Source organism: Lacerta agilis, chromosome 11, assembly GCF_009819535.1.
Source record: "Lacerta agilis isolate rLacAgi1 chromosome 11, rLacAgi1.pri, whole genome shotgun sequence".
Classification (NCBI taxonomy): Eukaryota; Metazoa; Chordata; class Lepidosauria; order Squamata; family Lacertidae; genus Lacerta; species Lacerta agilis.
The window spans coordinates 26,834,623-26,848,117 of NC_046322.1; the positions used below are offsets into that span (position 1 = coordinate 26,834,623).

Here is a 13,495-nt window from a genome sequence, read left to right on the forward strand (position 1 = left end):
GGGCAGATGCCCCCCCCCTAGAAGCCAGCTGCCCCCCCCCTAGAAGCCAGCTGCCCCCCCCCCCAAAGCAGCCTTGAGTCCCTGGCAGGACATGGAAACGCAAACACGCTTCATGCCCCACCAACTATATATGTCTGGTGGCAGTTGCGGAGGAAGGGGGGAGCGGCAAAGCACCTGAAAGAGCTGGCTGGGTGGGGGGGCGCGCCAATCAGCACCCCCGGCAGCCGGGCGGATGGCGCAGCTGCGCCAATTGGCAGCCCCGGTGGCGCTCCTTCCCTCCCAGCAAAGTGGCTGCCCGTCCCCCTCCCTCCAGGCTGACTCTCTGGCAAACCAGCAGCTCGTGAGCAACAGCACCGGCAAAGCTCCTCCGTCTCCCCCACTCGCTGCAAAGCGGCTCCCCTGGCTTTTCTGTGCTTTTATCCTATGCTTTTCTTGGGAGGAAAACCCGCGGGGTTGACTTCCGAGTAAACCTGCTTGGAAGCCGCCTCACCCTCTGCTTTTGTCTTCCACAAAATCAACACCATTAAAGCTCCGCAGCAGCTACTTCCCACCTCCAGAAGATCCCGGTTTCAGCTGTGTATCCCCCACCACCACCTCACCCGTCTTTCAGATAATTCTTCCTGTTACAACCCTCTGCTCAGCTCCCGTGTTTTCCTCCTATTTTATTTTGTGTGGACCCTGATTTCCTCCCGCCCCTCATCCGTACGGAAGAGATTGGGAGGGGGTTGTTTAGGCTGTGAGGGTCAGGTATCGCGCACAACTGCCCCGGGATTGTTGAGCGAGGCAAACTCTCCTGTACATTTGCAAAGTCGTCATGATCTCCACCTCCCTCTCCCCACCCCACCCCCTCCTAGAATCCTAGAGTTGGAAGAGACCACAAGGGCCATCCAGTCCAACCCCCTGCCAAGCAGGAAACACCATCAAAGCATTCCTGACAGATGGCTGTCAAGCCTCTGCTTAAAGACCTCCAAAGGAGACTCCACCACACTCCTTGGCAGCAAATTCCACTGTCCAACAGCTCTTACTGTCAGGAAGCTCTTCCTAATGTTTAGGTGGAATCTTCTTTCTTGTAGTTTGAATCCATTGCTCCGTGTCCGCTTCTCTGGAGCAGCAGAAAACAACCTTTCTCCCGCCTCTATATGACATCCTTTTATATATTTGAACATGGCTATCATATCCCCCCTTAACCTTCTCTTCTCCAGGCTAAACATACCCAGCTCCCTAAGCCGTTCCTCATAAGGCATCGTTTCCAGGCCTTTGACCATTTTGGTTGCCCTCCTCTGGACACGTTCCAGCTTGTCAGTATCCTTCTTGAACTGTGGTGCCCAGAACTGGACACAGTATTCCAGGTGAGGTCTGACCAGAGTGGAATGCAGTGGTACTATTACTTCCCTTGATCTAGATGCTATACTGCTATTGATGCAGCCCAGAATTGCATTGGCTTTTTTAGCTGCTGCATCACACTGTTGACTCATGTCAAGTTTATGGTCTACCAAGACTCCTAGATCCTTTTCACATGTACTGCTCTCAAGCCAGGTGTCACCCATCCTGTATTTGTGCCTTTCATTTTTCTTTTTGCCCAAGTGTAGTACTTTACATTTTCCCCTGTTAAAATTCATCTTGTTTGCTTTGGCCCAGTTCTCTAGTCTGTTAAGGTCATTTTGAAGTGTGATCCTGTCCTCTGGGGTATTAGCCACCCCTCCCAATTTGGTCATCTGCAAACTTGATCAGGATGCCCTCAAGCCCATCACCCAAGTCATTGATAAAGATGTTGAATAAGACTGGGCCCAAGACAGAACCCTGTAGCACCCCACTAGTCACTTCTCTCCAGGATGAAGAGGAGCTGTTAATGAGTACCCTTTGGGTTCGGTCAGTCAGCCAGTTACAAATCCACTGAATGGTAGCATTGTCTAGCCCGCATTTTACCAGCTTCTTTACAAGAATATCATGGGGCACCTTGTCAAAGGCCTTGCTGAAATCAAGATAGGCTACATCCACATCTGTCAAAAAATGAGATCAGATTGGTCTGACATGACTTATTTTTCAGAAACCCATGCTGACTTTTAGTGATCACAGCGTTCCTTTCTAGGTGCTCACAGACCAGTTGCTTAATGATCTGCTCTAGAATCTTTCCTGGTATTGATGTCAGGCTGACTGGGCGGTAATTGTTTGGGTCTTCTCTCTCCCCCCTTTTGAAAATAGGGACAAAATTTGCCCTCCTCCAGTCTGCTGGGACTTCGCCTGTTCTCCAGGAATTCTCAAAGATTATTGCCAGTGGTTCTGAAATCACCTCTGCCAGTTCTTTTAATACTCTTGGATGTAGTTCATCTGGCCCTGGAGACTGTACATCTAAACTAGCCAAGTATTCTTGTAAACTAGTTAGCTGAGTTGGTTTTCCTTGTCTGGGTGTTTTGTACCTCAAAGGTTGTCACACTTTACAAAGCGGGCAGTCTTCTGTCTTGCTGAGTTAGTTTTTAAATCAATTATTTCAGAAGGTCCAGTCCCTAAAAAAAGCTCAACAACCCCCCAAAACTGCCAGATTATAATTCTGAAAGTAGATCACAGTTGGCCACCCCTGGTATAAGACATGTAACTAGAATAAAAAAAATAAAAAAATCAAGCAAATAATTGTAATAACTACCGTAATAAAGCACTGCTATAATTATATATAATTTTCCTAAAATTTTGGTTTCATTCGCCTTTCCGTGCTGAAATGTCACAACCTGAACGACCATGGCTTGCCCCCCCCCTAGTTTTGATCCTGGGTACGCCCCTGATGCGAAGGGCGAAAAGTAACGGTGCCTCGAGAACTCAAGCACCGGATAACCTTTCTCTCTCGAAGAAGAAGCAGCACTGTAGACTCACGGCTACTTAAACGCCCCATACATTTAAAGCGCCACTTCGAGCATTTGGCAACTCATAGCTATCTATAAATAATTATTAGGGTGTTAAGTGCTAACGGCACAGCATTTTGCCTCGCATGCAGGAGGTCCCAAGTTGGGAAAAACTCGTGACTGAAACCCTGGGCAGCCGCTGCCAGTCAGTGTGGACAACACTGAGCAAGATAGACCGATGGCGCGGCTCAGTATATGGCAGCTTCCTACGGGGCGGGAGGAAGCAATGCTTCAAATCCCCACGTACAGTAATTCCCCTCGCCTCCCTCAAGCGCCTAGTTCATGGATGCCACAAATGTACCATATTTTTCAGTGTGCTGTTCGAAGCTGGCTCCCCACGGCCATTTTCAGGATTTCGTGTATACTTCCCAAGATTTGGAGATCCCTCGCTGCAGGAAGCAAGTCATTTTTCCTAAACCCCACCCCACCCACCCAAATATTTATCTTTACCGGGTATAAAAACATGGACCGCTTACAATGTGTAGGGGGGGGGGCGCAGGAGGAAAAGCACTTTTTAAAATACGAAAGAGTTGGTCTTAGGTTTGGGTGCGCCTCCACCGCGTTTCGCCTCCCCTCACAGCGCCAATGTCGTTTTCTTCCTTAACTTCCCCTGAGCCTCAGTTCTTGCCTCCTCGCCCTGACACCCGCATCCCTAGCTCCCCCAAGAAGCCAGTTCTGCGCGGGGCGGGGGGAACCCATCCAGCAATTCCTCCCTTTCCCCCACCCCTCAAAGGGAGAAATGTTTAAAGATAACAACACCCCCATAAGCTGCTCTTTCGCCTTCGAGGGGCGGACCTGGTTCCCTCCGCCGTGGGGATTGGCCGCAGAGTGAGCTCTGCCAACTGGAAAACGACGGCTCAGCCTGTCTGTCTTGTGGGGAGCAGTGGGAGCGGGGTGCACATTGGGAAGGAAAGAGCCTCCGCTAGCAGAGCTACCATCTCCTGAGACAGACAGAGAGAGGAGAAGCCATGCTCCGGGGAGCCCTGCGATCGCTCCCGCCAAAGCTGTGGGGCAGGGAGCCCGCCTTCTCGCTCCCTGCTCGGCCTTTTGCCTGCAGCCCGACCACTGAAAGGTGGTGAGTCCAGCTTCAGGCTCTTGCCTCCACTTCTTGTCTAGCGTCGCTGGCCGCGTTATTCTCGAGTCTTTGAGTCTGGCCTCAAATAAAGTCTGGTTCTGTGCGCATAGGCAGCCAAGCTGCTCTGTGGTGTTGGTGGTTGTGTAATTTGTCTCAGACCCGAGACTGGGAAGTTTTGGGGTGCTCCTGACTTAAAAGGGGGTGTTTTTCCTATTTCGTGAAATTGGTCTGAGGCAGAGAGACTTTGGGTTCCGTTTTACATGCGTAAAATTATTAAAACATAATAGGGTGAGGGTGTGCTTAATTACACCTGAGGGAAGTCAAATTAATATTTAGTTACATTTTTATTGTATTGTTCCTTCACAGAGTTCAGGGTAGTATACATTGTTCTTTCATCTTCACAACAGCGCAGAGAAACTCGCCCCTTTGTCACCTGGGAAGCTTTGTGGTTGAATAAGGATCCAACCTAGGTCTTAATGTCCTAAGTCATTTCTAAAAGGCTGCATATATTCCCGCTTGCCTTTGATCCATTCTTGGCATACTTAGAACTCTAGAAATTTGCCCTTTTCTCCTCTAACAGTGCCTGTGGATGTGTTTTTGGGGTGCATTTGTATGCATCCTGTTGTAGCCCATACTCTGTAACTCCTATGCAGGTGTGAAATGCCTTAGCTAAAAAGGTAAATACTTTCTCCAAAATCCTTGCATGTTGGTGACACTGAGATGTCCCTTCCTCTCCCCATCCCACAACTATAACGTTTTTGTTTAGAGATCAACCAAAATTGAGAGAGGTCCATTCTGTGTCTATTCCCACTTGGTGTATTATTAATACACACCGAAAGGTAAACACACAATTGAAGACTTTTGAATATTAAATTGGTATACCTCAGCTCAATATGGAAGCTGCCTTTAGGGTGAATCAACCTGTGAATGGTTGTGAGTGGTGAACAGTGGTGGCTGCTGCTCACTTGAGCTGGTAGGGCAGTGGGCAGGGCAGCTAACAGCAACTGGAGCTAAGGATAAGCAGAGCCAGAGGTCACAAGAGGCAAGCTCACTTAATCCAGAAACACACACTGGGCACTTCTAGACTCTCACCATTATATAACCTCCCTGCCAAAAAAAGAAAGAAAGAAAAGAATTAATGCTCAATAAATAACTCCATAAACATGTACAGACAGGGCCAGCCCAATACATTTTGGAACCTGAGGTGAACCACCAAATGGTGCCCTCCACCCCACCAAGAAAAATGGGGTGAGTGAAGACCTACATCAGGAACAAAGGAGGGATAAAGATCTACATCAGGATCTGCTGCCCCTGTGGATCCTGCCGCCTGAGGCAGTCATCTCACTTGTCCTCATGGGTGGGCTGGCCCTGCAAACAAAGTAGGATGAAAGCTCAGTAAGTAGGTCATACGGAAGCAAACACAGACTTGACACATACACAAGTGAGTGTATGGCAGGGGAAGAGAGCAAGGCTGGGGACTCGGAGAAGGACAAATGGAGATGTTGAAGGCAGGCAGGGTTCTGCATGGCACTTCAAGAAAGTGAGTCTTTCCCTCCAGCATGGAAACAAAAAATCTTCTTGTGGCTCCTTGCCTCTGCTTTAAACAAAAGTGGCTCTTTCTGCTGCTTCCTACCCAGTGTCTGGAATGGTATGTTGACTAAGCTCCTCTCAGATTTGCAGCAATGGCAGCAGCAATGTGATTAGCTGAAAACATTCTGAGTGAATCCTCATTTAGCAACCTGGATAAAATGAGAGGTGAATATTTTGAAGTGCTGTCAGAAGTTTGGTAGTGGGTGTCATTCTGAAAGGACCAATGTTATGAATAGAATCATTGAATTGTAGAGTTGGAAGGAACCATGAAGAAGAAGAGTTTGGATTTGATATCCCGCTTTATCACTACCCGAAGGAGTCTCAAAGCGGCTAACATTCTCCTTTCCCTTCCTCTCCCACAACAAACACTCTGTGAGGTGAGTGGGGCAGAGAGACTTCAAAGAAGTGTGACTAGCCCAAGGTCACCCAGCAGCTGCATGTGGAGGAGCGGGGATGCGAACCCGGTTCACCAGATTACAAGTCTACTGCTCTTAACCACTACACCACACATGAGGCTCATCTAGTCCAACCCAATGCTATGCAGGAATCTTTTGCCCAACATGGGGCTCAGACCCACAACCCTGAGATTAAGAGTCTCATGCTCTACCAACTGTGCTATGATTTTGCACAAAGTGCAGCAAATAAGTCTCATAATTGGCTAGCTGTTTTCATTCTCTAGGAAAGAAGGGGATTTGATAATTTATTTATTTATTATATAATTTATTTTTTAAAATGAGGCTTCTTTCACTCTGCCATCTTAGGGATGACAATATACTTCTTGAACTATTTACGTAAAATACATAAAAAATACATTATATAAATAAGGCAAAGAAGCAAGATTCCTGTTTCTATGTTTTTCCTAGGGAAGAAAAACCTTCTTTAGAAGCAAGATGGAAAGATACAGCAGAAACAGTAATTATTGGAGGTGGTTGTGTTGGTGTGAGTCTTGCCTACCACCTGGCCAAGGCTGGCATGAAAGACGTACTTCTGTTGGAAAAGTCTGAACTCACTGCTGGATCTACATGGCATGCAGTAAGGGAAAGTTCTAACATATTAAACATGAAACAAGCATTCCGATTTCTAGTTGCTTAGATAATAACAATACCATAAATTATATAATTATTGTCATTCTAAATATAGCCTTTCTCAACTCATTAAATTGTCTCTCATAAACACAGTGGAAATTTCCATAGAGCTGAAACTCATTAATTACTGATGCTTACTATGGGAGCATGACAATTGCTCATCCATTGCATGTTTGGCAATTGAAGTTGGGCCTTGCAAATGCTACCATTATAGCATGTAACCTAAGCAAGTGGAAGCAGGTTTTCCCCACTTTTTAAAAAAAACTAACATGTTTAGTTACGGCTCCTTGCTAAGGGTGCAAGGGAGCCTAGGTACACCTCTGTGTCTTCTGAAGCAGAAAAATCCTTCTTGTACCACCTGCATTTTTCAGGAAGATTGCTCCCTACTTGTACAACTGAAGCCAATAGAAGCCTTTTTGCAACACTGGGTTTTTTTTTGCAGGGGAGGCACAGCACACAAGGAGGAGAGTTTTAGACCTTTCTTCATTGGCTGCAACTTCCCTGCAAAAAGACGCCCCATCCACAATTATGCATGAAAAAGGCAATTATTGCCTCCAATAGAGGGCTTTTTAAAAGACTAATGGTAATTATGGAGGTGGGGGAGGCAGAGATCTGAAGGGTGGATGAAGGGGCCCCAGGGGGTGTATCTGACCCATGGATAGGGATGTTCGAGAATTCCTTAGGAAACAGAGTGGCAATTGGCAGTGTTTGCTTATTTTCCCATGCCTGGAACAGAAATCAATCCAGCAAATGTGTTTAGCATTCACTGTTGTTGTTGTTGTTGTTGCTTTCAGCCTGCAAGCAATACGTAATTGATTACCTTCCCCTCACATTTTCAATGTGTTTCCTTTGCATTGAAATGAATGGGGTGGAATAATGTAACGACAACATAATTTATATAATTAATTACACATTAGGTAATTTCACTACAGTTGACAGCAAGACAAATAGCATAGTTTTTGGCAGATGATGACTACAATGGAGTGGAAGCAGCACTGCCTGCTTACAAATACAGGAATGGAAAACAATGCCTTCTTACATCACTATGCATAGACCAGCAATTCCACATCTCTGAAAGTGACAGGGCTCCAATGTTTGACCTGAGTTAATGTTGTATCTTAATTCTGCCTCTGCCTTGTTAAGATTGTCAGGATTGCATTGAAAGGTGAAAAACTCTTACACTGATTTAATGAAACAAAGTAGGAAATTCTTTCCAGTAGCACCTTAGAGACCAACTGAGTTTGTTCTTGGTATGAGCTTTCGTGTGCATGCACACTTCTTCAGATACACTGAAACCTGTAACTGATTTAATGGAGAGAGGAAGACCATTTGGCAAGGTTCCCTGCATATACTAACCATAGCATTCACAGAAAAACAATCTATTTATATTTCTGTAGTTATGCATGGCATTCTGCTCCATGCGGGAATTACAGATTAGTAGCTGGATCCATATTACGCAAACTGTGCAGTGATCTAGCTAGTTACCAAGAAGAAGTTGTTTTCAGTAGCTTGCAGCCTCAGGGTAATCCTAGATATCATATCATGTGTCAGTGGTGGTGGCTGTAGTAAAGCCAAATTAGAAATTACTAACATGTACCGTATCTGCTGAAGTGGTATACATTTCTGGTCACCTTGCATATTCATATACTATTGTAAATTATCCAAGTAGCACTTGATTGGCTTTATAAAATATAGTGACTCTTTCTCAAATTTTGTGCACATATTTCTGTGCAATGTCTCCTCCCAAGACCAAACTTCAGTGTATATTTTGGTTCTATAAGTTCCTTAAGCATTTGATGCTGTTCTCAGCATTTGATTCTCAAGCTGTGTTGATGTGCTTGCCATTGAATTTTTAGGCTGAAATCAGATACACACTTAGCTGGGAGTAAGTCCCATTGAACTCAGTAAATTCACTCAGTGTTAGCCACTTAAGTGATTATGAATCGATGAGCTTCCTCTGGCTTGCTTCATAATTAAAGCTGTTGCAAACTTTGAGAAAACTCAAGTCTTTCCAAGAATTTTCTGAGAATGCTCAGAAGATGCTGGGCCCAGTGGAGCTCTCCACTATATTAGCTCTCTTTTATTGCTAATTCTCCATCCCATACTTACGCATCAAAGTGGTGAGGTAATTGATCCAGGTTGGTGAAGCCTATTGCAGATGTTTTGAAACACTCCTGCAGTATTGATATCACCGAGGATATTGATCATAGAAGTACAGGCAGCACTAACTAGTATGATACAAACAGCACTAGAGCAGAATTGGAATAAGGCCCTGCCCTTGCATTCCTGTAAGGTAGAGATGACTGTGCAGGTTATAAACTATGTTGTGCTAGAATGAACATACCGGTACTTCTATGCCGCTCATTTCCATCCATAGCTTTGGCCAAAGGATATGATCAGGTTTTTAGACAGAGAATAAATTGAACACCCAGAATTATGCATCTTAGATTTGCAGAACACAACATACAGGGATTATTTCATCTTTCCGTGAAGCATGCGAAGTGTAGTCTATATAAGAAAACTGTTTTTAGTCTTCGCATGCTCGTGCTTATGCAGCTGATGCACAAAGGAGAAGTATAGCTCTAAGGTATGAACAAGTAAAACAAATCTGATGGAAAGAAAAACCTTAAGAGGGAAAATCCTTACCTCCGCCCCCCCCCCCAATCCAGCTCCATAATAAAGTGGCATGGAACATTGAGGGACCAAGAGGGGGGAAACTGGGTGGAAGAAGTATAGAGTAAAACGGCTAGAAGTGGGGAACAGAGAAGCATAGATAGAAGCATAGAAGGAACTGTCTCAATGTTCAAATAGGTCACTTCTTGGTTCTCACGGAGAAGCTCTTTTTCAATGTTCCCAGTGGTGGAAGAGGCAGTTGCTCATAGAAGTTAATGGAGAAATTAAATAATTAAATGTAGCAGGGATTGGGCACAAATGTGTCTGTCTCCACCTTCACCTCATAAAACACCAAATGTGGCAGTGGTGGAACAAAATTGTCTCAGCACAGTGGGGAGAAAACAGATGAATGGGGATGGAGTTGGGGTGGAGCGGCTGGAAACATGAACAGAAGCATTCCATGCTGTAATGTTTTGTTGATTCTGTTTTTTGTTCTTTTTTTAAAGGCAGGTTTGACAACATATTTCCACCCTGGAATAAATCTGAAGCAGATCCATCACTACAGCATCAAGCTTTATGAACAATTAGAAGATGAGACTGGACAGGTGTGTATCTTTAAATATATCTATTACAGATCCAAAATCTTGTGAAATACGGCATTCTGCACAAAGCAAGAACATTTTGCATGCTTGAGGTTGTTTAGCAATTTTAGAAACTCCCTAATGATTGCTCCCAGCCGCTTCATGTAGGTCTTAAATAGCACTGAAGACAACATAGTGCCCTGTGGCATGCTATAGCTCAAAAGCCAAGGGGCTGAGGTCTAGATAATTGTCCAGGAATTATTGCAGCCCCAGAGTCAGACATGACTGGACCTAATGGTCAGGGGTCCCTTTACCTTTACCTAGACCCAGGAATTAGAAGTGACTCAGGGATACAGGCTAACATCTCCCCACCACACAAACTCACAATACTACGATAATGACAATTTGTCAGTGCCCTCTTATTCAACTTCATGAAGGTGGAGGGGGAAATAATTTCCCTTGTTTCGTTTTGTCTTTTAATTATTGGTTTTATTGGTTGCTACTTTGGAAAATACGAATGAGCGTTTAAAAAATATGTTTGAACATTAAAGTATGACTTGTATTAGAATAATAGAATTGTAGTGTTGGAAGGCACCCTGAGGGTCATCCAGTCCAAACTCCTGCAATGCAGGAATCTCAACTAAATCATACATGACATATAGCCATCCAGCCTATTATTAAAAACTTCTGTTTGTCCACCACTGTCAAACAGTTCTTACTGTAAGAAAGTTCTTTCTGATGTTCAGATTCTCCTTTTTGTAACTTGAAGCCATTAGTTTGGGCCTTACCTTCTGGAGCAGGATGAAACAAGCTTGCTCCATCTTCTATGTGACAGCACTATAGATACTTGAAGATGACTATCATATCTCCTCTCAGTCTCCTCTAACCCAAACTAAACATACCCCAATCCCTCAACTGTTTCTCATAAGGCTATGTTTCCAGAACTTTGATCATCTTGGTCGCCCTCCTCTTCACATGTTCCAGTTTATTATTATTTATTATTATTTTATTATTTATTTCATTTCTATACCACTTTATATTTTCAAGAAAATTCTCAAAGTGGTTTACAGCGTATTAAAACATCAATAAAACAATCTGAAGAAAGTCAAATATAGAGTATACAGTCAAAGCAACATAATTAAGGAAAAACTAAAATATTATCTTAAAGATTTCAAAATAAAACATTACAAAGGAGGTAATGACAAACCTAGACAGCATCTTAAAAAGCAGAGACATCACCTTGCCGACAAAAGTCCGTATAGTTAAAGCTATGGTTTTCCCAGTAGTAATGTATGGAAGTGAGAGCTGGACCATAAAGAAGACTGATCGCCGAAGAATTGATGCTTTTGAATTATGGTGCTGGAGGAGACTCTTGAGAGTCCCATGGACTGCAAAAAGATCAAACTTATCCATCCTTAAAGAAATCAGCCCCGAGTGCTCACTGGAAGGACAGATCCTGAAGTTGAGGCTGCAGTACTTTGGCCACCTCATGAGAAGAGAAGACTCCCTGGAAAAGACCCTGATGTTGGGAAAGATGGAGGGCACAAGGAGAAGGGGACAACAGAGGATGAGATGGTTGGACAGTGCTCTCGAAGCGACTAGCATGAATTTGGCCAAACTGCGGGAGGCAGTGGAGGATAGGGGTGCCTGGCGTGCTCTGGTCCATGGGGTCATGAAGAGTTGGACACGACTGAATGACTGAACAACAACAATGAACAAGAGAATAAAATATCATAAGCATGACACAGCTGTTTAGCAGGCACAAAAAGATGGAGCAAAAGAATCCAACAGTTAGGGTTTGTTGTCAGGCATATCCTTCTTAAATTGTGGTGCCCAGAATTAAACAGAATTGAAAAGAAAGCTAAAAAGTAAAGTGGTTAATCTGTTGTTACATTTCAAATAACTATAAAGTTAATTATAGCAACTCATTATTTATTCTGTAGCCTCTTCTGAAGGTACACTGTGCCATGGTTATTATTTAGGACTTTATTGGACTGCAATGTAAGTATTCTATGTTGGGAACCTGATAGTCTTTTCTTCTGTTCCTGTTAGGCTGTTGGGTTTCATCAGCCAGGAAGTATTAGAATTGCTTCAACTCCAACGAGGGTGGATGAGTTTAAATACCAGATGACTCGAGCTGGTTGGCACCCAGCAGAGCAGTATCTTATCAAGCCAGAGAGAGTACAAGAACTATTCCCTTTATTAAACATGGAAAAGGTAAATTAATTCAATTATTTTATTTCCAAATGATGTGAAATTTATTTTACATGCAAAAAATATGAATCTATAATTCAATATCCCTCTTCAAAATTCGAGGATTATTTTATAGTACACAACTCTATTAAATCTTCCTAACATGAAACCTTTTGAAAGAAGTTGCCTCAGGCAGCAGATTTTACAGAGGGTGCCATTTTTATGTATCCAGTATCCAGCTTAGTGTGTCATTTACAGGCACAGTCTGGGTGAGAGGTCATTTTGACAGGAGCTACAGGTTCAGAAATGTTACTGGCATTCTGCAGGCTGTGCTGGGCACAGAAGCAAGACTCGACTATTAGGAATTATTGCAGAAGGCTCAGCAGCTGACAGTATTGTAATGTTCAATGGATATTTGTGATTTATTCAAAACCAACTTTATCAGTGTTGCAAAAATAAAAAAGAGCAACTTGGACATGGTAGAAGAATCCTTTATTAATATGTGTAAATATATTGATCTCTCAGTTTTACAAATCCTTGGTAATTCCTAAGGTTTTGATGAGAAACAGCCACTAGATATTCAGATGAGAGAACAAAGGACACTTTGAGTAGTTATGTTGATCTTCATGACAGTAACAATGTATTGTAGGGGCCAGTGCTTTTTTTCCTAAAAAGCATGTTTAGGGGTACTCTCATTTTCCTACTCGTATTGATATACTGTCCCTCGATGAGGCCAAACTTACATTCACAAAATGTTTAGGGGTATGTGTACCCTGTCCCCCCAGAAAAAAAGCACTGGTAGGGGCCTATGGGAATTGTAGTTGAGCAACATCTGGAAGGACAAAGGTTCCACACACCTACATTGGTTGTAATTCTGTTCTCCTGAACTGAGTAGCAAAACACCCATTGGCTGCATTTCCAGGTCATGGGAAGCCACCTACACTGTGGCTTACCATACATGAGCTGAACCTGTTTCACTCTTTGCATTCACACTGTTGAGAAACAGTGCATTGCATTTTATCTGGACTAGGTATTGGGGTTTGTTTCTCTCCAAACAAATACAATGATAAGCCAAGATTTGTTATTGGCTTACCAATTGTGGTTTATTTGAATGAAACAAATCATAATCCTTGATTTGGAAGTAATACTGTATAAGTAAAGTGTCACGGAGACAAGCCTGGATCGGGAGAGGAGCGGGGGAGGAGGATCAGTGAGGGAAAGTAGCAAAACAGACAGGCAGGGGGAGGGGGCGAGGTATCGAGAACCGGGCCCATTAATCTCAACAGATACGTCCGACGATGATGACAGCAATCTCTTAGAGGTATCGCCAGAAGAAAGGGGGAGTGCTGACGTCAGTAATAAACAGGGGGAGGGGAGCAAAAGCGGGAAGAAGAGATTCACGCGTCACTTCCGGAACACCAGGGGGTTATTGTGTTGGAAAAGGCGCGTAACGGAAGATAGCAG

At 43.8% G+C, this 13,495-nt stretch overlaps 1 protein-coding gene across 1 annotated transcript in view; it reads left to right on the plus strand.

Annotated features, from left to right (window-relative positions):
- The first annotated feature begins 3,639 nt into the window (after positions 1–3,639).
- DMGDH (dimethylglycine dehydrogenase) overlaps positions 3,640–13,495 on the plus strand; it is a 45,184-nt gene continuing 35,328 nt past the window's right edge. Inside the window, 4 exon segments of the mRNA XM_033163945.1 lie at positions 3,640–3,969; positions 6,423–6,591; positions 9,764–9,862; positions 11,891–12,055. Of these exon segments, the coding sequence (XP_033019836.1) occupies positions 3,863–3,969; positions 6,423–6,591; positions 9,764–9,862; positions 11,891–12,055 (540 nt within the window). The 5' untranslated portion in view covers positions 3,640–3,862.